This window comes from Thamnophis elegans, chromosome 13, assembly GCF_009769535.1.
Source record: "Thamnophis elegans isolate rThaEle1 chromosome 13, rThaEle1.pri, whole genome shotgun sequence".
NCBI lineage: Eukaryota > Metazoa > Chordata > Lepidosauria > Squamata > Colubridae > Thamnophis > Thamnophis elegans.
Genome location: NC_045553.1, coordinates 14,496,868 through 14,521,504, shown reverse-complemented (window position 1 = coordinate 14,521,504; position 24,637 = coordinate 14,496,868). Strand labels below are relative to the sequence as shown.

The window sequence follows — 24,637 nt, the reverse complement described above, 5'->3', positions numbered from 1 at the left end:
TTGGGGACTTTTAAGACTTGTGGACTTCAACTCCCAGAATTCCCCAGCCAGCATAACTTTAAGACTTGTGGACTTCAACTCCCAGAATTCTCCAGCCAGCATAACTTTAAGTCTTGTGGACTTCAACTCCCAGATCTCCAGCCAGCATAACTTTAAGACTTGTGGACTTCAATTCCAGAATTCCCCAGCATAACTTTAAGTCTTGTGGACTTCAACTCCCAGAATTCTCCAGCCAGCATAACTTTAAGACTTGTGGACTTCAACTCCCAGAATTCCCCAGCCAGCATAACTTTAAGTCTTGTGGACTTCAACTCCCAGAATTCTCCAGCCATAACTTTAAGACTTGTGGACTTCAACTCCCAGAATTCCCCAGCCAGCATAACTTTAAGTCTTGTGGACTTCAACTCCCAGAATTCTCCAGCCAGCATAATTTTAAGTCTTGTGGATTTCAACTCCCAGAATTCTCCAGCCCAGCATAACTTTAAGACTTGTGGACTTCAACTCCCAGAATTCTCCAGCCAGCGTAACTTGTGGACTTCAACTCCCAGAATTCTCCAGCCAGCATAACTTGTGGACTTCAACTCCCAGAATTCTCCAGCCAGCATAACTTGTGGACTTCAACTCCCAGAATTCTCCAGCCAGCATAACTTGTGGACTTCAACTCCCAGAATTCTCCAGCCAGCATAACTTTAAGACTTGTGGACTTCAACTCCCAGAATTCCCGCCAGCATAATTTAAGTCTTGTGGACTTCAACTCCCAGAATTCTCCAGCCAGCATAATTTAAGTCTTGTGGACTTCAACTCCCGAATTCTCCGCCGCATAACTTTAAGACTTGTGGACTTCAACTCCCAGAATTCTCCAGCCAGCGTAACTTGTGGACTCCAACTCCCAGAATTCTCCAGCCAGCGTAACGTGTGTACTTCAACTCCCAGAATTCTCCAGCCAGCATAGTACCATAGCTGGCTGGGGAATTCTGGGAGTTGAAGTCCACAAGTCTTAAAGTCCACAAGTTTGGACATCCCTGATCTAATGAGTCAAAGGCAGACCTTTGTTCTGGCAAACGTATGTTCTCTCTGCAGGCATGCAAGCCGTCACCCCAGTTCAGCTTCACCGCCTCTTGCCGGCCAGCTGATTTTTGAGTCTCTGCCGCACATGCGTGGGGGAGCGGTGCATGTGGGATACGTGCAGCATGCGCTGGTGCAGGGGTAGTGCCTCTCCCCTGCAGCCCATTTTTACTCCCAGGAGGCTGCAGGAAGGCCTACTAGGCCCAAAACGGGGCACTATGGGGTGCAGCATGTCCCCTCACAGGCCGTTTTTGGTCCCAGGAGGCTACAGAGGGGCCTACTAGGCCCAAAATAGGGCGCAGAGAGGGTGTTGCACGCACATTGCATTATGGGTGCAGGTCTGCACACACGCTTTTGGCACGTGACGATTAAAAGGTTAGCCATCACTGTTTTAGGAATTCAGTTTGATCTGCCCTGCCAAGAAAGGTTTTGCTGAGCGTGACTTTGCCTGAATGTTTTGATCTTTGGCACCACATGCGTGTTTGGGTGGCCTGTGGGTTCTTAGCTACATGCTCCAAAATATTACCGGAGGATGTCCCAAAGGTGCATAGAAGGTAGAAGGGAGGAGGAGGAGAGGAAGAGGAGAAGCAGAAGGACGCAGAAGAAAAAGCAAAAGAAGAAGCAGGAGAGAGGAGGAGGAGAGAGAAGGAAGGAAGAGGAGGAGGAGGAGGAGAAGGAGAAGAAGAGGAGGAAGAAGAAGAAGAGGAGGAAGAAGAAGAAAAAGAAGAAGAAGAAAGAAGAAGAAGAAGAAGAAAAGAAGAAGAAGAAGAAGAAATAGTAGTAGTATCACAGTATTATGTAAAGTCACTGAGATGGTTTGAGATGGTCCCATCTTCTCTTTTCATCAAAGCTCCTGGTGGGCAGAAGAGAGGACTGCAAACTAGACTGGAGTGGAAGGCTGGATTTTGATCCCAGGGCAGGACCAAAGGTTTCCTTTTAGGGAAGGAGGAAATGACCTCTGGAATCTAAATCTCCTGCCCACCACTTGTCCTACCTCAGAGACCATAAATGGAGCACCAGCTGACCTTTGCATTCGTTCCTGAAGTTCTCTCTGCTTTCTGATCTCGGGGAACTGTTTCTCATAATATTCGCGGACTCTGCTCTCTTTGGCTCTACGGCGTGGGTTGTTTTCAATGCGTTCCACCTTCTTCTCCCAAGCTTCCATTAGCTGGTCATACCGTTGGCAGAACTTCTGCTCCTGAAGAGGCAGGGAAAGAGAAATAGGGAGAAGTTGTAAAAGGGGGGCTCCCACACCCCAAATCCATTTTGAACCTGTCATCTAGGGGTTTTCAGGTCGAATTTACACATTTAGTTTAGTTTAGTTTGTTTCTTTACTGTCATTTGATCTTATACAACGAAATTAAATGACATCTTCATTGTACATTATACACAAAAAATAAAACACAAACACACATCCCTCATATTCTATACAATTGAATTGAAAACCCCTGATATTGCATTTATATTGCACTATACAGTAGAATTCAATTTAGTTACTGCCCTGGGATAGAAGCTGTTTTTCAGCCTATTTGGCCTTGTTTTTATTACCCTGTACCGTCTGCCAGATGGTAATAGTTAAAAAAAAAGGGTGCCCAGGATGAGATGGATCTTTAAGTGTTGTGGCCCAGCAGGAGCCGTTGGAGCTGCCACCAGACTCCGACAGCGAGGAGCCCTGAGTCGGCCCTGGAGGATGTGGAGGACCCTGGACAGGGTTCCAACTCCAAGCAGGGCAGAGACACTGGTTGGCCACCAGGTGGCGCCTGAGCCTTGGATCAGTGGGGAGGAGACAAGGAAGAGTGATCCAGAAACCAACTGTGAGTTGTTCTGGGATGCACGCCGTCGAAGGGTTACTCAGCATCAAGAACAGCTATGTAATTACAGGAGGTAATTACGCTCAGCAAATGGTCATTAGGCTCCTCTCCAGACTATAAAGGGACTGCTTGTGCCATGCCCTTCTTGCAGAAGTCAGCGCTTTGACTAAAGCTAGATGGCAGGCTAGATTGCTGCCAGAGTTTGTCTGAATTGCTGTCAAAGTTTGTGGGCCTTGCTGCCAAGGTCCTTATCAGTTTGTTTACTTGGCTTTCAGCCACCGAGAGTCTGAACTTGTTATTAAAGGACATTCTCATTTAAGCTTGTCTCGGCATTCGCTACTGGATGGAGGAGGGGGTCAGAACATTTAAGGATGTTTTGAACTTCCTTAAGGCAGTGGGAGCTATAAAGCTCTTCCAAACAGGGGAGAGGGCAACCCATGGTCCCCTGGGCGATGATGTTGACCCTCCGGAGCGCTGTGCCATCTGCTCCTGTACAATTGGCAAACCAGACACAGGCGTAGTGAGTTAAAATATTCTCTATGGTGCAGCAGTAGAGTTAAAAGCGGTTTTTCATTCAATTGTTGTTTCCTGAGACATTTCAGGTAGTATAAGCTGGGCCCTTTTGACCAGGGCTGCAATGTGAGTTGCCCCAGGTCAGCTCCTCTTTTTATGAGAACACTCAAAAACTTAAAACTGGCCACTTGCTCCACTCAGTCTCCATTTTTTTCCCAAAGGGTTTTATTTTAAATACAAACAATCCATTTTCCATTAAACAGTCTGTCATCTGGGTACAAATGTTCTGTGCAATAACAGTTAAAATTTACAGTCATATTTATTATTTAATCTACTCTTAGTTTAATACCAATAAGTGTCTAATACTATAATAATCCTCTTCTTAATATTTAACTATATATATAAAATATATATAATACATTTTCTATATTTTACTCCTCTACTTTTATTTCTAATTCTTATATTTATTCTCTAACCATCGATAAAATGATTTCCATACCAACGTTTGAAATTTCTAGTGGAGAACCACAAACTTTTGGATTAATTCAACCTGCAAGTTCACCCTTTGATCTCAGTTGTGTGTGGGGGGGAGGATTGTTATTGTGTGAACCCATGATGTGTGGCTTGGCATGAACCTCCCCGCCCTTATGATTGACTCAATAAATCACAGTTTTAGGGTGGACGTGGTGGCTCAGTGGCTAAAATGCTGAACTTGTCGATCAGAAAGATCAGCAGTTCAGCGGTTCGAATTCCTAGCGCCGCGTAACAGAGTGACCTCCTGTTACTTGTCCTAGCTTCTGCCAACCTAGCAGTTTGAAAGCACTTAAAAATGCAAATAGAAAAATAGGAACCACCTTTGGTGCGAAGGTAATAGCATTCCTTGCACCTCTGGCATTGGGTCATGCCGCCCACATGACCACGGAGATCTCTTCGGACAGCGCTGGCTCTTCAGCTTTGAAATGGAGATGAGCACCACCCCCTAGAGTCAGGAACAATTAGCATGTATGTGCGAGGGGAACCTTTACCTTTACCTAGTTCCCCAAGAATTGGAATTCTGCATTAGCCGGCTGAGATTCTCCTCACTTCCTTTTGCAAGAAGCAAGATTTCCCAGGGAGACTTGGCGTGCAGCCAAGGCTGGAAAACCGATAGCCGATGAAGCTATTGGTTTTCCAATCTTAAAAAACAAGGCCATTAAAATTCACACAATACAGCGCAAAGCGCACACCAAGGAAAGCAAAGTGGAAAGATGGAGATATGGAGCGGTGCCATTTGCTTTACGGTTCTTCGGTTCACGTCCTCAGTAAATAAATAAAACATCCGCAACCTGAAGGGACAGGAAGGAGGATTTTCTATAAATGTGTCTCCAAAACTCAAGGCGTGTCTATTTGGAGATGGAGGCCCAAAGGATTGAAAGCATTAAAAGCAGCATGGCTGACTTAAGAGACAACCCTACCCTGAAGAGAGAGACTTAGGAGACCAAGAGAGAAGAGTCGGAAAAAAAACGAAGGATGTCATCTCGGGCCTTTCGTAAAAGGAAGTGCATTTACAGAATATAGAATGACAAAGTTGGCAGGGACCTTGGAGGTCTTCTAGTCCAACCCACTGCTCAAGCAGGAGACCTTATACCATTCTGGTTGTCCACTCTCTTTTTAAAAACCTTCAGCACCCACAAACTTCTGAAGGCAAGCCATTCCACTGATTAAAGGTCCCATTGTCAGGAAAAATTTCCTCGATTCTAGATTGGATCTCTCCTTGGTTAGTTTCCATCCAATACTTCTTGTCCAGAATAGAATACAGAATAAAAGAGTTGGAAGGACCAGGAGAGACAGGATAGCAGTCTTCCAATATTTGAGGGGCTACCACAGAGAGGAGGGGGTCAAGCTATTTTCCAAAGCACCCGAAAGCCAGACAAGGAAGAATGGAAAACAGAAAATGAACAAGGAGAGATTCAATCTGGAAATAAGGAGGAATTTCCTGATAGTGAGGCCATCTACCCATGGAACAGAAGTTTGCCTTCAGAAGTGTGGGAGCTTCATCACGGTGCCATCTGTCAGAAATGGTGTAGGGTTTCCTGCTTGGGGGGTAGGACTAGATGACCTATAGTATTTTCCACCATAATTTGCAAAGAAATTATTTCCAATCAGACAATGTGATTGTCTGGATTTGTTTTCTCATTTTGTCTCTCATAGTTGAGGTCTACCTATGGTCAATTACAGGCCTCTCTCATCTTTTAAGTGGAAGAACTTGCACAATTGGTGGCTGACTAAATACTTTTTTTGCCCCACTATATAAGGTCTCTTCCAACCTTGTTAATCTGTAAATGACTTTGGATCTGTAAATGACTTCTAATCCAACGCCCTGCTCAAATAGAAGACCAAATCCCATTTCAAACCAATGGTTGTCCAATCTTTTCTTAAAAACCTCCAATGTTGGAGCCCCACAGCTTCTGGAGGCAAGTCATGCCGCTGGTTAATTGTCCTCACTGTCAGGAAATTTCTCCTTAATTAAAAGGCAAAGGTTCCCCAGCACATTCATGCTAGTCGTTTCCCAGCTCTAGGGGGTGGTGCTCATCTCCGTTTCTAAGCCGAAGAGCCAGCGCTGTCCAAAGATGTCTCCATGGTTATGTGGCTGGCATGACTCAATGCCAAAGGCGCACAGAACGCTGTTCCCTTCCCACCAAAGGTGGTTCCTATTTTTCTACTCACATTTTACGTGCTTTCGAACTGCTAGGTTGGCAGAAGCTGGGACAAGTCACAGGAGCTCACTCTGTTACCGCACTAGGGATTCGAAACATCGAACTGCAAACCTTTCTGATCGAGAAGCTCAGTGTCTTCGCCGCTGAGCCACCGCGTCCCTCCTTAATTCTAGGTTGTATCTTTCTCCTTGACAAGTTTCCTTATTGTCCTGTATCTCTGCCCCAGAACAGATTTCTTGCAGTCTCCTGCAATCCCTCAGGATGGTAAGACTACCGAACCCCGTTTGGGGGGCATCACAAAAGGAAGCAAAAAATTTCTCACCCACTGTTTACGAGCATGATTCCTCCTCTTGAAGTATAATATCAGCTTCTTCCGCATTGCTGGTTTCTGCAAAAGAGACGAAAACTACAGTTGGGAACGAGGTAGAGCCCCTTTTCCTCCACACCCTGAATTGCTAGCAGTAATGAAATGCGCTGTTGTGCCATCAACTCTGGGCCTTTCATTTATGTTTTTGTTTTTATTCATTTTTATCCCTGTTTTATTATTTTAACCTCAAGACTCTGAGCATACCTGCTCCTTCCTCCTTCTATTTTCCTGCAACAACAACCCTGCAAGGTGGATTGGGCTAAGAGGCAGGGATTGGCCCAGAGTCACCAAGCAGGCTTTCATGCCTAAGGCAGGACTAGAACTCCCAGTCTCCTGGTGATTGGCCCAACGTCACCCAGCTGGCTTTCATATCTAAGGGACTAAGAACTCACTGCCTCCTGGTGATTGGCCCAACGCTACCCAGATGGCTTTCATGCCTAAGGCGGGAATAAAACTCCCAGTCTCCTGCTGATTGGCCCAACGTCACCCAACCGGCTTTCATGTCTAAGGAGGGACTAGAACTCCCAGTCTCCTGGTGATTGGCCCAAAGTCACCCAGGTAGCTTTCATCCCAAGGTAGAACCAGAATTCACATGGCTTTTGGGGAGTCCCTGATAAAACTCTGATTAGGTTCACAATACTCTTGGTTGTATTCACGCAACCAGTTTAGCTCAACCACTTCCAATCTTGCTGTTTCATTCACACAACAACCCGCAAAGCTTCTATTGTTGTCATTTTTCATAGATAACATTGTTTATGGCCCAATATAAGGCATGAACATGGCCAATTCGGGAACAAAGATCCCTGAAAACACAATTTACCATCGTTTTTTCCCCTTGGCAGGAAAAGCAACATAAGTTTGCGATGGAAAAAAACACCCAACCTGCTACTTGGGCACCCTGGATTGAAAACATCTGCATTTGTAAAAACAGGAACATCCCATTTGCTCTTTTTGAAAGGAAATAAATAAAATAAACCAGCTTCTTGAATCAAGAGGCAGACGCTAATGGGTTCTGAAAAGAAAACTGAGAAGCTGATTTCCTTTTGGCTGGGGAAAAAAAGACTCAGCTGTAAAAAAAAAGAAACCAAATTTAATTTCTAAGGCAGCATTCGGCAGGTGGCAGCTACCTTCTTTTCAGTACAAAATAGCTCTTAATAAGTAGCATCGGCAGCCAACTTTACAAATAAAGGTAAAAAGCAGGAAAAAAAATCCCTCTCAATTGTGCTGAGATGCAGAACAATAATGGAATAAAGCTGGTATTGAAATTTAAAAGCACGAATTGCTTTCAAACTAGTGTTGCAGTGGCTCATTTAAAAAAAAGAAAACCTTCCAATCAGCTCAAAATTAAACCTGATTTTTTTACAGATGAATCCCATGCCTATAGAAGCCTACTTCCATGTTTCTAGTTTTATGACCGGATCAAAACACCCACCACCTAAAGCTTAAAACCCTGGAAAGGGGACATTTGGGGTCTTTTCAAACTCATGACAACGAAGGTTAAGTTTTAAATTTAGGAATCGGGAATCGTGGTTCTGGGAGTTGAAGTCCACCTGTCTTATAGAAAGTTGACTGGGGAATTCTGGGAATTGAAGTCCATCTGTCTTATAGAAAGTTGACTGGGGAATTCTGGGAGTTGAAGTCCATCTGTCTTATAGAAAGTTGACTGGGGAATTCTGGGAGTTGAAGTCCACCTGTCTTATAGAAAGTTGATTGGGGAATTCTGGGAGTTGCAGTCCACCCGTGTTGTAACAAGCTGGCTGGGGAATTCTGGGAGTTGAAGTCCAGACATCTTCAAGTGGCCAAGGTTGAGAAACACTGCTTTAGATGGGTTTTTGGGGTTTTTTTTGGGGGGGGGCAAGGCAGCTGAATCTGACATTTTGTGCAATCGTCAGACAAACTCCTCAGCATTTGGAAAGTCAGCAAAAAAAATCAGGGAGCATTGCTAACTGCCGGGAACCCCAGCATCTGTCTTGCCTCCCCCTCCCCACAAAAAACTTCTGGATGCTCTTTCGTCTCTCTCTCCTTTTCAAACCCTGCAGCTCCCTCTGCAAATCTCCTGAGAATGGCCCGTGAGAACCTCAAGGGTGCCACAGAGCACGGGGTTCTCCGTGCAAATGTGCAGCTCATCGGAGACGTAGGAAGCTGTTTGTGGAGAGGTTAAGCCAGGCCAGCTCCTGCAGGCATCACGTGCCTTGTTCCCAGGGGCACTGCTGAGGCAAACACAGGTTGGCTGCTGCAACTGAGACGCTAGAAAAAAAACACACATGCTCGGAGGAAGGAGGCACGCCGTGTTTGCAAGCAGCCCTCAGGGAAAATCAGGCAGGGAACTGGCCCGGCTTCCTGGCAGAAAACATCTCTAGCAGGGGATGCCAGGCCAAGAGAAGGAAAATTGGAAGCTTTGAAGCCACAAGGTAGGGGGTTAAAAAACTCAAGTTCCTGCCGACGGATGAATACCTGCCTTCTGCCCCGGCTTAAACACACACACAAAAAGAACAGAGAGGAGAGAGATTGGATGGATGGATGGACGGACAGATGGACAGGAGAGACAACATATAGAATATAGATAGATGGATGGATGGATGGATGGATGGATGGATGGATGATGGACGGACAGACGGACAGACAGGAGAGACAACATATAGAATATGGATGGGGATGGATGGATGGATGGACAGACGGACAGACAGGAGAGACAACATATAGAATATAGATGGATGGATGGATGGATGGATGGACAGACGGACAGACAGACAGACAGACAACGGACGGATGGAGATAGATAAATGAATGGATGGATAGAAATAGATAAGGGGATAAATGTATGAATATAGATGCTTAGACAGACATAGAATATCTACAATATAGAAAGATGGATGAATGGGTGGATGGATATAGAGATATAGATATGTATCTATATCTAGATCTAGAGATGGAAAGAATTAGAAGCGGATAGATAGATAGATAGATAGATAGATAGATAGATAGATAGATAGATAGATAGATAGATAGACAGACAGACAGACAGACAGACAGACACACACACACATACCATATAAATGGATAGACAGAAAGAAATAGAGAAAAATAAAGAGATAAATGAAGATAGAGAGAGAGAGATAAATGAATAGACGGATAGAAATAGATAAGGGGATAAATGGGTAGATAGAGAGATAGACAGGTAGACAGACAATATATAGAATATAGAAAGATGGATGAATAGATGGATATAGATATAGATATATAGGTAGATATAGATTTGTAGGTATAGAGATATAGATAGATGATAGAATTAGATAAGCAGATGGAGATGGAGGGAGGGAGAGAAAGGGGGATGGATGGATGGTGGATGGAGGATGGATGGACGGACGGACGGCGGATGGATGGATACAGAGAGAGAGAGAGAAATGGATATACAGAAATGGTGAGAGAAATAAAGGGATAAATGGAAGTAGATATAGATAAATGGATAGATGGATAGAAATAATGAAATAAATGGATGGATTGACTGTCAGCAATACAGATAGATAGACATATAGATAAATGGATGGATAGATAGATGGATGGATACCGATGGACAGACAAAGGGGGAACTATTGTAAAACATTTCAATTTTTGACATGCTGAGCCACTGACCCCAGCTGGACCTTTGAAAGCTAAAGGTCATGAAGTACCGAGATGGGAGATATCTCTGGCTACTTACATTTTAATGTTTTCATGGTATTGCCTCGTGTCCGAAGGCTGGTTGTACAGAGGCTGAAAGAGATAAGAACATTCAAATGGTGAAAGAGGGCAAGGGGAGAGCGTGGGGGCATACTGGAGTTCAGAAGATGACTGCTTGGAAGTCTCCAGGTGGAGAGAACCAGGAGTGATGTCCCTCAACATCCAAATCTGGTCAAATATCCAAATAACATCACTGCCTTGATTGCACCCTTTTGCCTTTTTTAGGATAATATAGAATAACAGAGTTGGAAGGGACCTAGTCCAACCTCCTGCTTAGGCAGGAAACCCTATAGCACTTCAGACAAATGGTTATCCAACCTCTTCTTAAAACCAGTGTTGGAGGATTCACAACTTCTGTAGGCAAGTTGTTCCACTGGTTAATTGTTCTAACTGTCAAGAAATTTAATTTCCTTAATTCCAGGTTGCTTCTCTCCTTGATTAGTTTCCATCCATTGCTTCTTATTCTACCCTCAGGTGCTTTGGAGAATAGCTTGATGCCCTCTTCTTTGTGGCAACCCCTGAGATATCAGAACATTGCTATCATGTCACCCCTAGTCCTTCTTTTCATAAGACTAGACATACCAGTCCTTGCCACTGTTCTTCATATGTTTTAGCCTCCAGTCCCCTAATCATCTTGTTGTTCTTCTCTGCACTCTTTCTAGAGTCTCAACATCTTTTTTACATCCTGGCGACCAAAATTGGATGCCTTATTCCAAGTGTAGCCTTAACAAGGCATTGTAAAGTGATATGAACACTTCACGTGATTTTGATTCTATCCCTTGCTTTATGCAGCCTAGAACTGTGTTGGTTTTTTTGGCAGCTGCTGCACACTCCTGGCTCATATTAAATGGTTGTCCCCTAGGATTCCAAGATCCCTCTCACAGTTACTACTATTGAGCAAGGTACCACATATACTGTACTTGTGTATTTTGTTTTCCTTGCCTAAACAAAGAACCTTACTTTTCGTTATTTTTTTCCTTCTGGATTCACTTCCTCTTCCATTGTTAGGTCCTCCTTGACAAAAACAGGGCTGAGCTAAGAAATTTCTTTCAAAAGGAAGAACTGCTCCGACATAAAAGATGGTCACCCAACCCCTCTACAAAGCACAGCAGAACGTGGTTAATATGGAAGGACAAATGAAACTTGTACACCTAGGAAGACGCACCAACCAGCAGAAACCCAGAAGCTCCCCAAAAGATCACAAGATCAACTAAGGCTGAAAAATGGAATCCAGACACTAAGGTGAGACAGAAGCTATTTTCGACCTTGGAAGGAATGCAACTGAGATTGAAGTGCAAGAACACAGCTTTTCTATAATCCGTATCACAAAATCATAAAATTGTAAAGTTGGAAAGGACCACAAAGATTTATCTATCTCCTCCAGCCTTTGGCGATCTTCGGGAAAATCAATTAAACCATCTTCTAGAGGGGATTGTCCAAGCTGCTTTGAAAAGCCTGCAGAGATAAGCCTCACCTCCATACCATGTTTTCCCCAAATAAGAGCCAACTGGAAAATAAGCCCTAGCATGATTTTTTTTTCAGGATGCTCATAATATAAAGTTAACGGTTAAAGTTCCCCTTGCACATATGTGCTATTCGTTCCCAGCTCTAGGTGCTCATATCCGTTTCAAAGCCAAAGAGCAAGCGCTGCCTGATCATGTGTTCATGTGGCCGGCATGAACTCAACACCAAAGGCGCACAGAATGCTGTTACCTTCCCACCAAAGTTGGCTCCTATTTTTCTACTTGCATTTTTGACGTGCTTTCGAACTGCTAGGTTGGCAAAAGCTGGGACAAGTAACGGGAGCTCACTCCGTTATGCAACGCTAGGGATTCGAACTGCCGACCTTTCTGACTGACAAGCTCAGTGGCTAAGACGCTGAGCTTGTCGACTGAAAGGTTGGCAGTTCGGCTCGTAATATAAACCCTATCCCCAAAAATAAGCCCCAGTTAAGATTGTCAGCCAGTCAGATGGATGCACGTAGTACCGTATTCCCTTGAAAATAAGACCTATTTCTCTTTTGGAACAAAAAAATAATATAAGACCCAGTTTTATTTCCAGGGAAATATGGTAAGTAGACTTTTCCAGTGGTAGATCCAGGCAGTTTCTCCCATCTTTAAATCTAAGAAGCCACTACTTACACCCATTCTTTCTGATCTGTTTCAGTGCTGTAGAAAATAATTTCTACTCATTTTTCCTCTGGCTCTTGTCAGGGACCGGAAAAAGAATCTCAGGTTTCCTACAAGCCTGCTTTTTTTCAGAACTGAATATCCCAAGTTCCTGTCCAGCCAACTTGGCTTTTCTCCTTGGACCGTAAGACAGATTTCTACAGCCTCCTTCACCATTATTTACATTTAGACCAATTAATCATTCATTACAGTTATGACTCTTTGGGTTCTTTCCAGATGAGTCAGCCTAATTCATGAGCTGGGAAGCTTCACAGGAGACCCAATTCTACAGGGCGACATCCATTACCTCCCCCTGCCTGCTGTTCAAGTAAGGACACGCCAGAGATGGGGAAATCTCTCCCTACAAGTGAGAGGTACAAAGGAGAGAGAAGGGGTTGTGGAGAAGGAAGAGACACAGATGCAACTCTTAAGTCAACCATTCCTGACTGAGTCATGCAACCTCCAGTCCTGCCTGTAGAAGGTCAGCAAGATAGGGAGAAGGATGTCAATGCTACCTTTTTATTATCCTGTTTTTTTAATCTAAAAGAACTTCTTAGAGGGGAGAAAGGGAGGAATTTGAACAATAGGAAACTACCGTATTTTTCGGAGTATAAGACGCACCAGAGTATAAGACACACCAAGATTTTGAAGAGGTAAATTTTTTTAAAAAGTTTTTGCACTCTGCAGACCTCCCAAACCCTCTGCAAGCCTCATTTTTTGTGAAAAATGGGGCATGCAGAGTTTGAGAGGCTTGCAAAGTGCTCCTGGGGTATAAAAAGATGAGGGGGATAAAAACGAGCAAAAAACGGCCTGGTTTTCGTGAAAAAGGGCCTGCCCCCCCCCCCACCAAAAAAGATATGCATTGCCTTTAGGAGGGTTGTAGAGTGCTCCTGGGGGCTGGGGGTGGGCAAAAATGAGCAAAAAACGGCCAGTTTTTTGCTCATTTTTACCCTCCCCAGCCTCCAGGAGCACTTTGCAGGCCTCCCAAATCCTCTGCATGTCCATTTTTGCAACGGGAGCAGGGTTTTGGAAGGAAAAAAAATTCTGTATTGTGTATAAGATGCACCCAGATTTTCACCCTCTTTTGTGGGGGGGGGAAGGTGCTTCTTATACTCCAAAAAATATGGTACATCTCTGTTCAGGCTCACTTCTCTAGAAGGAAGGAAGAAAGATGAGGCAAGTTCTACCCTACCAGCTCCAACTGTTATGAAAAATGGGCCATGGGTACTTGAGCACATTTCTGTAGACTGGAGATCCTTTCTTGAAGGCCCAGAGGTCTTCTCCCTTATACTGAAATTAAAATTGAAGACTAGGACTAGATTGCTCCCCATTGGGTGGAACATCTGGAGGAAATTTGGGAGTGCAGGAATGATGAGCAGAGCATGGGGCTCTTGAATGAAATATTTTGGGCTGGAAGGTCAAAAGGTCCTATAGCCGTGATGGCAAACCAATGGCATGCGTGCCAGAAGTACCACGCAGAGCCCACTCTGTGGGCATGTGCGCCTTTGCCAGCTGGTCTTCTGGTTGTTTCCAGCACACACATACGTGCCAGCCAGCTGGTCTTAGCGGGCTACAGAGCATTGAAAAATGGCCTGAAAATGACCCCACAAATGGCCAAAAAACAGGTTGCTTTTCGGGCCATTTTCAGGGGCGTTTTTTTCAGCCAGTTGCTCTTCTGGTTTCCAGCCCAGACATGTATGCTGGTCAGCTGGTCTTTGTGGGTGCCGAAGTGCCAGAAAATGCCCCAAAGCAGTCTGAAAACAGCCAGAAAACAGGCCTGCGCACTGGCCAGCTGGTCTTGGGCATGAACGTTCCAGTTGGGCACTCGGTGCCAAAAAGGTTCCCCATCCCTGTCCTACAAGCTTCAAGAGAGGTCAAATTCCACCCCAAAACATCTCCCAAGTGATCTGGAGGTCCTGCTTGCTGGTCAAAGACAAAAGCCGTAGCTATATGACCCACAGGTGGGTGAGTGGGACGGAGGGTGGGAGCTGGGATTTAATCTATCTGGCGGGTACGAATTGATGGCAGATAATTTTGCAGTAGCCCAAAATTGTCAGCCAAGAAAGTTTCTCTAGTAATTTGCTTTTTCTCCTCCAACACTTGGTCACCCTGGGACTTACTCAACCGGAAGTGTCATAGGGAAATTAATCACAGCTGCACTGCCAGTGAACTTCTCCATGTACAAGGAAGCTCTCGAAAAACAACAAACAAGAAGAGACCTTTCCTCTCAAAAGTTTTGGTTTTCCCTTCAAAGGACAAGAGGTTTTGGATGCGAGGATGCCTTAGGAACACTTCTATAGCAGTAGCCCTTAGACTTATATACCACTTCACAGTGCTTTTACAACCCTCTCTAAGCAGCTTACAGAGTCAGCCTCTTGCCCCCAATAATCTGGGTCCTCATTTTACCCACCTCAGAAGGACGGAAGGCTCAGTCAATTTTGAGCCAGTTAGGATCGAACTGCTGGCAGTGGGGCAGTATTAGCCTGCAATACTGCATTCTAACAACTGCACACCATGGAAGGGAGAGGTGAAGCAGTAACGTAACGGGCTGCCACAGAGAGGAGGGGGTAAAGCACCTAAGGCCAGACAGGGAATGATGGATGGAAACTGAACAAGGAGAGATTCAACCTGGAAATAAGGAGGAATGTTCTGACAGTGAGAGCTTCATCACTGGAGGCTTTCAAGAAGAGACTGGATTGCCATCTGTCGGAAATGGTGTAGAGTCTCCTGCTGGGCGGGGAGTTAGACTAGATGACCTACAAGGTCCCTTCCAACTCTGTTATTCTATATTCAATGGAATGAGTTGCCTTCAGAAGTTGTAAGAGCTCCATCAATGGAGGCTTTCAAGAAGAGACTGGACTACCATTGGTCAGAAATGGGGTAGAGTCTCCTGCTTGAGCAGGGGGTTGGACCAGATGACCTAAAAAGTCCCTTCCAACTCTGTTGATCGCTTCTTGATGTCCTCTTAAGAACCCTGGATTGTCAACACAACCAGTCAACATCTGGACATTAGATTGATCCAATAGGTGGATAACTGGCGTGATTTTTCCCCACAAGATAATCTGTTCTTCGCACAAGCTTTGTGATCAGGCCTAGCAACAGGTTATTTTAGCAGATTTAAATCATTTCTGTTTATATTTACTTTTAGATCCCTGACCAGCTCAGGAGTAGACAGGCAGGAGATACAGGTGGCAGAGTGGATACAAATATGGTTTTTTTTTTAAAAAAAAAAATCAGTTTTTTCTTTAAATCAGATTTTTTTATTTTATCAAATTTATTTTAATAAAATGCTTTTGGAGTAAAAATCTATCTAAAGATAGTTTTCTGTTTAAGATGCATTAATAATTTAGTTTATTCAGCATGAAATGGAGCTTAGTTATGTAGCATGAAGGCTGTACATTCTGCAATGTTTACATTTTTGGTAAACTCATTCAATGAATCCAGAGGTGAGCTGCTAATTTTTTTACTACTGGTTCGGGCACACACCCATGCACAATACTGCACATACACAGAAGCATCCGGGCAGGTGGGCGGAGCCTCCTGCCGCCATTCCCGGTTCAGCCAACCCAGGCCGAACAGGCATCAACCGATGTCTGAATGAATCCAAACTCTGCAAGCTGAGATAACATGCACTGGGTTGATGCAGTCTCACAATTTCGCAGTAACCATGACATAAACCATAAAACACAGTTCAGCAATATCCCTTTATCCCACTGTTTTGCAAATCTATGTACACTACAAACTGCAAGATTGTTTGAAGATAATTGCATCTCTACCACCAGGCTCTGAGGAGGAAGGGCAAGCAGTAAAAATGAAAGTGAAACCTTCTAAGCAGCTTATAAATAGAGTATTAAAGAGCACCTGTCATTTCAGATCCATCGGGCAGCCTTTGTTAGGGACATCCACTCACCCGCTGACTCCACATCCCTCACCTTGTTGTGTCCCTGACGCATCACCAGCCATCCCATTAAAAGAAATGGGACGGTTGGTGAGTCAACAGCAGGTCAGAGAAGGAGTTTAAAGTTTCTCTTTAAAAATTACTATTGAAATCGAGTTGATTTAAATCAAGCTTTTTTACTAGTGATTTAAATTGTGATTTAAATCAACTTGATTTAAATCAAATCCACCCCGACAGGTGGTCCTCAAATTACAACCATTTGTTTATAGACCATTCAAAGTTGTAACAGCACTGAAAAATGTGACTTACGACCAATTGGGTCTCACTCTTATGACCACTGCATTTATGATGTTTGCAGTATCCTGGGCTTGGGGGATCATCGCCATTTGCAACTTCCCCAGCTGGCTTCCGACAAGTAAAGTCAGTGAGGGGAAGTTGGATCCATTTAATGACCCTGCAATTCAGTCAACAAGTGCAGTGAGTCACTTAACAACTGTGTGTTCTGACCCAGCTCCCCAAACACGGCAAATGTTCTGAAGTGAACTCAAACGATTCCTTTATTAGGAATGCCGGCAGCCCCAGCAAAAAGTTTCTCTCTCACAGCAGGCTAACAAGTCTGTCCAGCAGGGAGATGAATAGTTGTCTGCCACATTTATTCATCTCCTCCCCCTGCCTTTTAACCACAGAGCTAGGGTAGGGCTTCTGTAACAACAGTGGCTCTTTCGTCCCAAGGACCAGCCCATAGATCTCCACTGCTCTCCTCTCTCCTCCCTTCTGCGCATCTATGCACTAGACACTGGACCCAGCTGTGCCTCCTCTTCCTCATCAGCCACCTCCAGACCTGGGGGCTTTTGACTCTCCATCTGAGGGCTGACAGACGGCCCAGGCTCCGCCTCTGTATCTCTCTCTCTGCCAGCGCCATTCCCTCTTTCCCCTCGGAGCTCCCAGATTGCCTTGATGCTGACCCCGACTCCCACACTTCCTCCTTCCTCCTCTGAGTCAACTGCTGGTATAGGTCACAACACCATGGCAAATAATAATAATAATAATAATTATTATTATTATTATTATTATTAATTATTATTAAAAACCAGGAAACTAATGACAATGCACTACAGTTTACATCCACTTGGTGATACTGATAGACTATATCTGCCCCGAAAATCAGGTGGCAGAGGATTATTACAAGTGAAGCAAACAGTTGAAGAAGAAAAACGTGCACTGGCTGATTATTTAAAAGAAAGTCAAGAACATCTATTAATCGAAGTAAAGAACAAAAATCTACTGAAGGCCCAACAGACAAAACAAGAATACAGAAAAGATGTGATAAAATCAAGAATGGAGAGTTGGCAGAACAAAGCACTGCATGGTCAATTTCTGGAAAAATAAAAGATAAAGTGGACAGGGAACAAACTTGGTTATGGTTAAAAACAGGTACATTAAAGAAAGAAACAGAGTCACTAATCCTGGCTGCGCAAGAACAAGCTATCCGCACAAATGCCATTAAGGCCAAAATCGAAAAATCCTCTGATGATGCCAAATGCAGACTTTGCAAAGAAGCTGACGAAACTGTTGATCACATACTCAGCTGCTGTAAAAAAATCGCGCAGACTGATTATAAATTGCGGCACAATTCAGTAGCACAAATGATCCATTGGAATTTGTGCAAAAATAATATTAAAACAGCAACAAACTGGTGGGAACATCAGCCTGAAAAAGTCACAGAAAATCAGATGGTCAAGATCTTGTGGGATTTCCGTATACAAACCGACAAAATACTGGCGCATAATACACCAGACATCACACTGGTTGAGAAAAATAAGGTCACAATCATAGACATCGCAATACCAGGTGATAGCAGGGTCGCCGAGAAGGAACATGAAAAAATCGCAAAATACCAGGACTTAAAAATCGAAATTCAACGACTATGGCACAAACCAGCAGTGGTAATTCCAGTGGTAATTGGCACACTGGGTGCTATTCCAAAAGCACTGGAATTACATTTAAAACAGTTAAAAATTGACAAAATCACCATCAGTCAAATGCAAAAAGCTGCACTGCTTGGATCTGCACGCATATTACGAAAATACGTTACGACGTCCTAGGCCCCTGGGTGGGGCCCGACTAGTAACCAATGCCAAATCCGGCGAAACAACTGGCCGCTGTGATACAATTGTACAATAATAATAATAATAATAAGGAAAATTTTGAAATCTAAATTGAATGGTGGAAATACAATCAAGGCCATAAATACCTGGGCAATACCAGTTATAAGATACACAGCTGGTATAGTTAACTGATTTGGACCTTTTGGACCGAAAAATCAGGAAACTAATGACAATACACTACAGTTTACATCCACGTGGTGATACTGATAGACTGTACCTGCCCCGAAAATCAGGTGGCAGAGGATTATTACAAGTGAAGCAAACAGTTGAAGAAGAAAAACATGCACTGGCTGATTATTAAAAGAAAGTCAAGAACATCTATTAATTGAAGTAAAGAAGAAAAAATTACTGAAGGCCCAACAGACGAAACAAGAATACAAACCGACAAAATACTGGCACATAATACACCAGACATCACACTGGTTGAGAAAAATAAGGTCACAATCATAGACATTGCAATACCAGGTGATAGCAGGGTAGCTGAGAAGGTACATGAAAAATTGCAAAATACCAGGACTTAAAAATTGAAATTCAACGACTATGGCACAAACCAGCAGTGGTAATTCCAGTGGTAATTGGCACACTGGGTGCTATTCCAAAAGCACTGGAATTACATTTAAAACAGTTAAAAATTGACAAAATCACCATCAGTCAAATGCAAAAGCCGCACTGCTTGGATCTGCACGCATATTACGAAAATACGTTACAACGTCCTAGGCCCCTGGGTGGGGCCCGACTAGTAACCAATGCCAAATCCGGCGAAACAACTGGCCACACTGTGATACAATTGTATAATAATAATAATAATAATAATAATAATAACAACAAATAATATATAATAATAATAATAACAATAATAATATAATATAATAATAATAATATAATAACAATAATAATAATAAAACAAAAATCTACTGAAGGCCCAACAGACAAAACAAGAATATAGAAAAGATGTGATAAAATCAAGAATGGAGAGGCAGAACAAAGCACTGCATGGTCAATTTCTGGAAAAAATAAAAGATAAAGTGGACAGGGAACAAACTTGGTTATGGTTAAAAACAGGTACATTAAAGAAAGAAACAGAGTCACTAATCCTGGCTGCGCAAGAACAAGCTATCCGCACAAATGCCATTAAGGCCAAAATCGAAAAATCCTCTGATGATGCCAAATGCAGACTTTGCAAAGAAGCTGACGAAACTGTTGATCACATACTCAGCTGCTGTAAAAAATCGCGCAGACTGATTATAAATTGCGGCACAATTCAGTAGCACAAATGATCCATTGGAATTTGTGCAAAAATTATAATATTAAAACAGCAAAAACTGGTGGGAACATCAGCCTGAAAGTCACAGAAAATCAGATGGTCAAGATCTTGTGGGATTTCCGTATACAAACCGACAAATACTGGCGCATAATACACCAGACATCACACTGGTTGAGAAAAATAAGGTCACAATCATAGACATCGCAATACCAGGTGATAGCAGGGTCGCCGAGAAGGAACATGAAAAAATCGCAAGATACCAGGACTTAAAAATCGAAATTCAACGACTATGGCACAAACCAGCAGTGGTAATTCCAGTGGTAATTGGCACACTGGGTGCTATTCCAAAAGCACTGGAATTACATTTAAAACAGTTAAAAATTGACAAAATCACCATCAGTCAAATGCAAAAAGCCGCACTGCTTGGATCTGCACGCATATTACGAAAATACGTTACGACGTCCTAGGCCCCTGGGTGGGGCCCGACTAGTAACCAATGCCAAATCCGGCGAAACAACTGGCCGCTGTGATACAATTGTACAATAATAATAATAATACAACAACAAAACAACAACAACAATAACAATAATAATAAAAGCAGGTGTGATCCACTCTGCTTAACAATGCAAATTGAAGTTGTAAATCAAGGATTACCTGTAACACATCTGGCTGAACCTGCTCTGGAAAAGCTCTCAAGCTGGCTTTGGAAGGTAACACTTACCACAGATGGTCCTCGACTTACAACCACAATTGAACCCAAAACTTCTATTTTTAAGTGAGAGAGTTGTTCAATAAATGTTACCCCATTTTACAACCTTCCTCGCCAGAATTGCTGAGTGATCACCATCGTTCTTACGTTCTTAACATGGTAGTTACGCCAATCCATCCTTCCCCAGTGACTTTCCTTGCCAGAAGGTCGCAAAATGAGATCACGTGATGCACACCCACATCCCTTGCAAATGTCAGAAGTACATGCCAGTTGCCAAGCATTCTGAATTTTGATCATGTGACCACGGGGAAGGCTGCAAGTGTCTGAAAAACAGCAGTAAGTCACTTTTTTCCAGTCCTGTTGTAACTTCCAATGTACGAAGGGAATAATTATAAGTGGAATACTACTCTCTTCACACTTCTACCATTGGGCAGAAGACATCAAAGCATAGCCAGCTGAACAACAGGTTTAAAAATAGTTTCTATCCCTTGGGCCCTCAGTCTCTTAAACACAACCCCAATCACTCCACACCCACGCGGAAACGTATGACTAGTTTTTTCTTTTTCTTCCTTTTTCTATTTTCCCCCTAATTACTTGCATAGGGATTATTCTTTATACTATTTATGTGTTTGTATTTTTTGCCATGGATTGCACCAGTGAGGCTAACACCAATTTTGTTGTATACATGATGCATAATGACAATAAGGGCTATAGTATAATATACCTGTAAAACGTATAGGTAAAAGTTCCCCTTGCACAAATGTGCTAGGTCGTTCCTGACTCTACGGGGCAGTGCTCATCTCTGTTTCAAAGCTGAAGAGCCAGTGCTGTCTGAAGACATCTCCGTGGTCATGTGGTCAATGCCAAAGGCATCACTAAAAGCTGTACCTTCCCATCCAAGGTGGTTCCTATTTTTCTACTTGCATTTTTTATGTGCTTTTGAATGCTAGGTTGGCCGAAGCTGGGACAAGTCACGGGAGCTCACTCCGTTACGTGGCGCTAGGGATTCGAACTGCTGAACTTTTCTGATCGACAAGCTCAAAGTCTTAACCACTGAGCTACTGCATCCCTATACCTGTACTCATTCCTAATTCCCAGCAAATCCTACAGTGTAAGTTTCCCAACATGAGTTACAGCAAAAACTACCAAAGGCCAAGCCAAAATAGGCTCAACACTCCGATGATCCTGGCCCCAATTCCCTTCCACACATGCACCTTGCACCCTAACGACCAGTACAGGACATCCCTTCTGGATAAAGCTGGACCAAGGATGCCCTTTTTTATAGCCCAAACCCCCACAAGCATCCAGCGCACCAGGGGTGGGTTCCGGTCGCCATTACTACGGTTCAGCGCCCGAAAAATTGTTTGTGCGCACGACAGTTGCACACTCCAGTGTGCATATTTGCACTCAAAACGATCTGTGCATGCACACAGCACTAAAAAAGGAAGTAAAATTAATTTCTTCAATGAGGATTCTTCTGCACTGTGCCTAACAGTAAATCAAGATGGCGCCACCAAAGATAGAAGCAGTAAGGTCATGTGTCCGGCGGAGTTACTACCTATTCAACTGAACCGGACCAATAGGTAAGAACCCTCCTCTGCAAACCACCTCTTCTCCCTTGCTGCAAAACCAGTCGAGGAGCGGGAAAAAACCTTCATGATTTGCAAAGTTGCATGGGCATCCAGCCAACCTTGCAATCAACAACAACAAAAAAAAAAAAAAAACAAGCATTGCCCCAATTTGCAATTCAAATCAAGAAGGGAAGCAGAAACAACAAAACCCAGGTGCCCAGCAGGTTGGCACAGCCCTTTCCCCAAGAAAAGGTGTTCTCAGGGATCCTGGGGGAAGTCTGTACCCAGCAGTTCGGCTTCCTGCTTTGGCAGCCAGCCAGCCAGATAATAATCAGCGGAGGTTGGCTGGGGAGAGGAGGGGGGAGCGGGTTTGAGCTTCCTGGCTGCTGCCCTCTGTGCCAATGTGTAAAATCTCTTCCAAAACTCTTTGGCTGCCCTTCAAAGGCTCGCCTGATGCACGAGGGACACCTGGAATTGCAACCTAGGAAAATCCCCGGTCCAAGACAAGAAGGGAGGGATTGGGGGGCGGGGGGTTGCGGGCAGAGAAGAAGGAAGAGGGGACGTAAAGCTCCACTTACCAACTCCACCTGGGGTCCCAGTCCCTCCAGGATCCTGTGTGCGGCTTCTGCCTTTTTCTGCAACGGAGGGATGGCGACAGAAGAGGGGAGGGAGTAGAAAATGCACAGAAATGAGGATGTTTTAATTATTATTATTATTTGCTGCAAAAAAGTGCTGGAACTCCCCCCCCCCCTTTAACTCCACCAGCCTGCTCCGAAATCCCAGCTCGATTTCTCTGTTGAGGAGATGACAAATTAAACACACTTCCTTCTCCGCCCTCCTCCTTCCCCAGGGCTGGAGAAAAAGTTAACAGCAGCAGCAGAGAGAGAGAGAGAGAGAGAGAGAGAGGAGAGAGAGAGAGAGAGAGAGAGAGGGAGAGAGAGAGAGGAGGGGGGGAGAAAAACGCTTGTGTGTGTACGCACGCTCCCCAGCCTCCCTCCCATCTCTCTCCCTCTCTCTCTCTCTCTCTCCACTTAACAGCTGTGGCAAGAAAGTCGTAAAATGGAGCAAACTTCACTTAGCGAGCGTGTGCATTAGCAGAGAAATTTTTGGCTCAATTGTGGGTCATAAGTCAAGGACTCCTGTACACTACAGTGAGGAGGTTGGTCTCCCTCACTCTCTCTCTCTCTCTCTCTCTGTCTCTGTCTCTTTCTTTCTATTTTTCTGTCTCTCTGCTTTTCTATCTTTCTGTCTTTCTGTTTCTGTCTCTGTCTTTCTGTCTTTCTATATTTCTGTCTCTGTCTCTCTATCTTTCTGTATCTCTCTTTATGTCTGTCTCTCTCTTTCTATCTTTCTGTCTGTCTCTTTCTGTCTCTCTCTGTCTATCTTTCTGTCTCTGTCTCTGTCTCTTTATGTCTGTCTGTCTGTCTCTCTTTCTATCTTTCTGTCTCTCTGTTCTCTCTTTCTTTCTATCTTTCTGTCTCTGTCTCTTTCTGTCTCTCTCTGTCTTTCTGTCTGTCTCTGTCTCTTTCTGTCTCTGTCTTTATCTCTCTCTCTCTCTCTCTCTCTCTCTCTCTCTCTCACACACACACACACACACACACACACACACACACACACACACACTGGCCCTGACTCTTGAATGGCTCGCCAAGCTAGAAACCTTTCCTCCAAAAGGAAAAAGGAGAAGAGCCACCTGGGCCATGGGCATCCATTGGGCGAGGGGAAAGAGAAAGGATGGGGGAGTCCTCTCCTCAGGCTAGCCAAGAGGTCTTCGGCTCTTTCTCAATTTCTCTGCCAGAAATAAAAGCCCCCCCTCCTTTTCGCTTTCCTCCTTAGGATGCTCTCCCGTGGTTTTGGAAGGGCTGAGAAGGGGGGAACTTTTTTTTTTTTTAAGAGAAGAGGGTTGTAGTATTATTTTGCATGGGGGTCGTGGGGTCACTCATCTAAGGTTTTTGCAAAGTCTTCTTCTTACCCCCCCACCGTCTTGCTTTACCTGCCTGTGGGCTCCTCCCCATGCTGGGAAAAATCACCTTGTGCTCCTAAGAGAGGCCCCTGCCCCGGGAAAATACCCCCCCTTACAAAATCCAACTTGGAACAGGGCCAGGAAAAATTAAGAAGGTTAAGCATGAAGGGGACTTTCTAGGGGGGGAAGGAGATTTAACAGGTTAACAGAGTTGGAAGGGACCTTGTAGGTCATCTAGTCCAGCCCCCCCCCCCCCAAGCAGGAGACCCAACACCATTTCTGACAGAGGGCAGTCCAGTCTCTTCTTGAAAGGTTCCAGTGATGAAACTCCCATAACTTCTGAAGGCAACTTCTGTTCCATCGGTTTATTGTTCTCACTCTCAGGAAATTCCTCCTTATTTCCAGGTTGAATCTCTCCTTGATCAGTTTCTATCCATTCTTCCTTGTCTGGCCTTAAGGTGCTTTGGAAAACAGCTTGACCCCCTCCTCTCTGCGGCAGCCCCTCAAAACATTGGAAGATGCTCTCCTGTCTCCCCTAGTCCTTCTCTTCACTAGGACAGCCATGCCCAGTTCCTGCAACCATTCATCGTATGTTTTAACCTCCAGTCCCGCTCATCTTGGTTTGCTCTTCTCTGCCACTCTTTCTAGTCTCAACATCTTTTTTTATAGCATGGTGACCAAAACTGGATGCAGGACTAGGTATGGCCTTACTAGGGCTTTATAG

At 44.1% G+C, this 24,637-nt stretch overlaps 1 protein-coding gene across 1 annotated transcript in view; it reads right to left on the bottom strand.

Annotated features, from left to right (window-relative positions):
- The window catches only part of NCOR2 (nuclear receptor corepressor 2), a 207,759-nt gene that overhangs the window by 125,353 nt on the left and 57,769 nt on the right, over positions 1-24,637 (bottom strand). Inside the window, 4 exon segments of the mRNA XM_032229003.1 lie at positions 2,083-2,263; positions 6,408-6,473; positions 10,149-10,205; positions 22,529-22,585. Coding sequence (XP_032084894.1) covers positions 2,083-2,263; positions 6,408-6,473; positions 10,149-10,205; positions 22,529-22,585 — 361 coding nt within the window.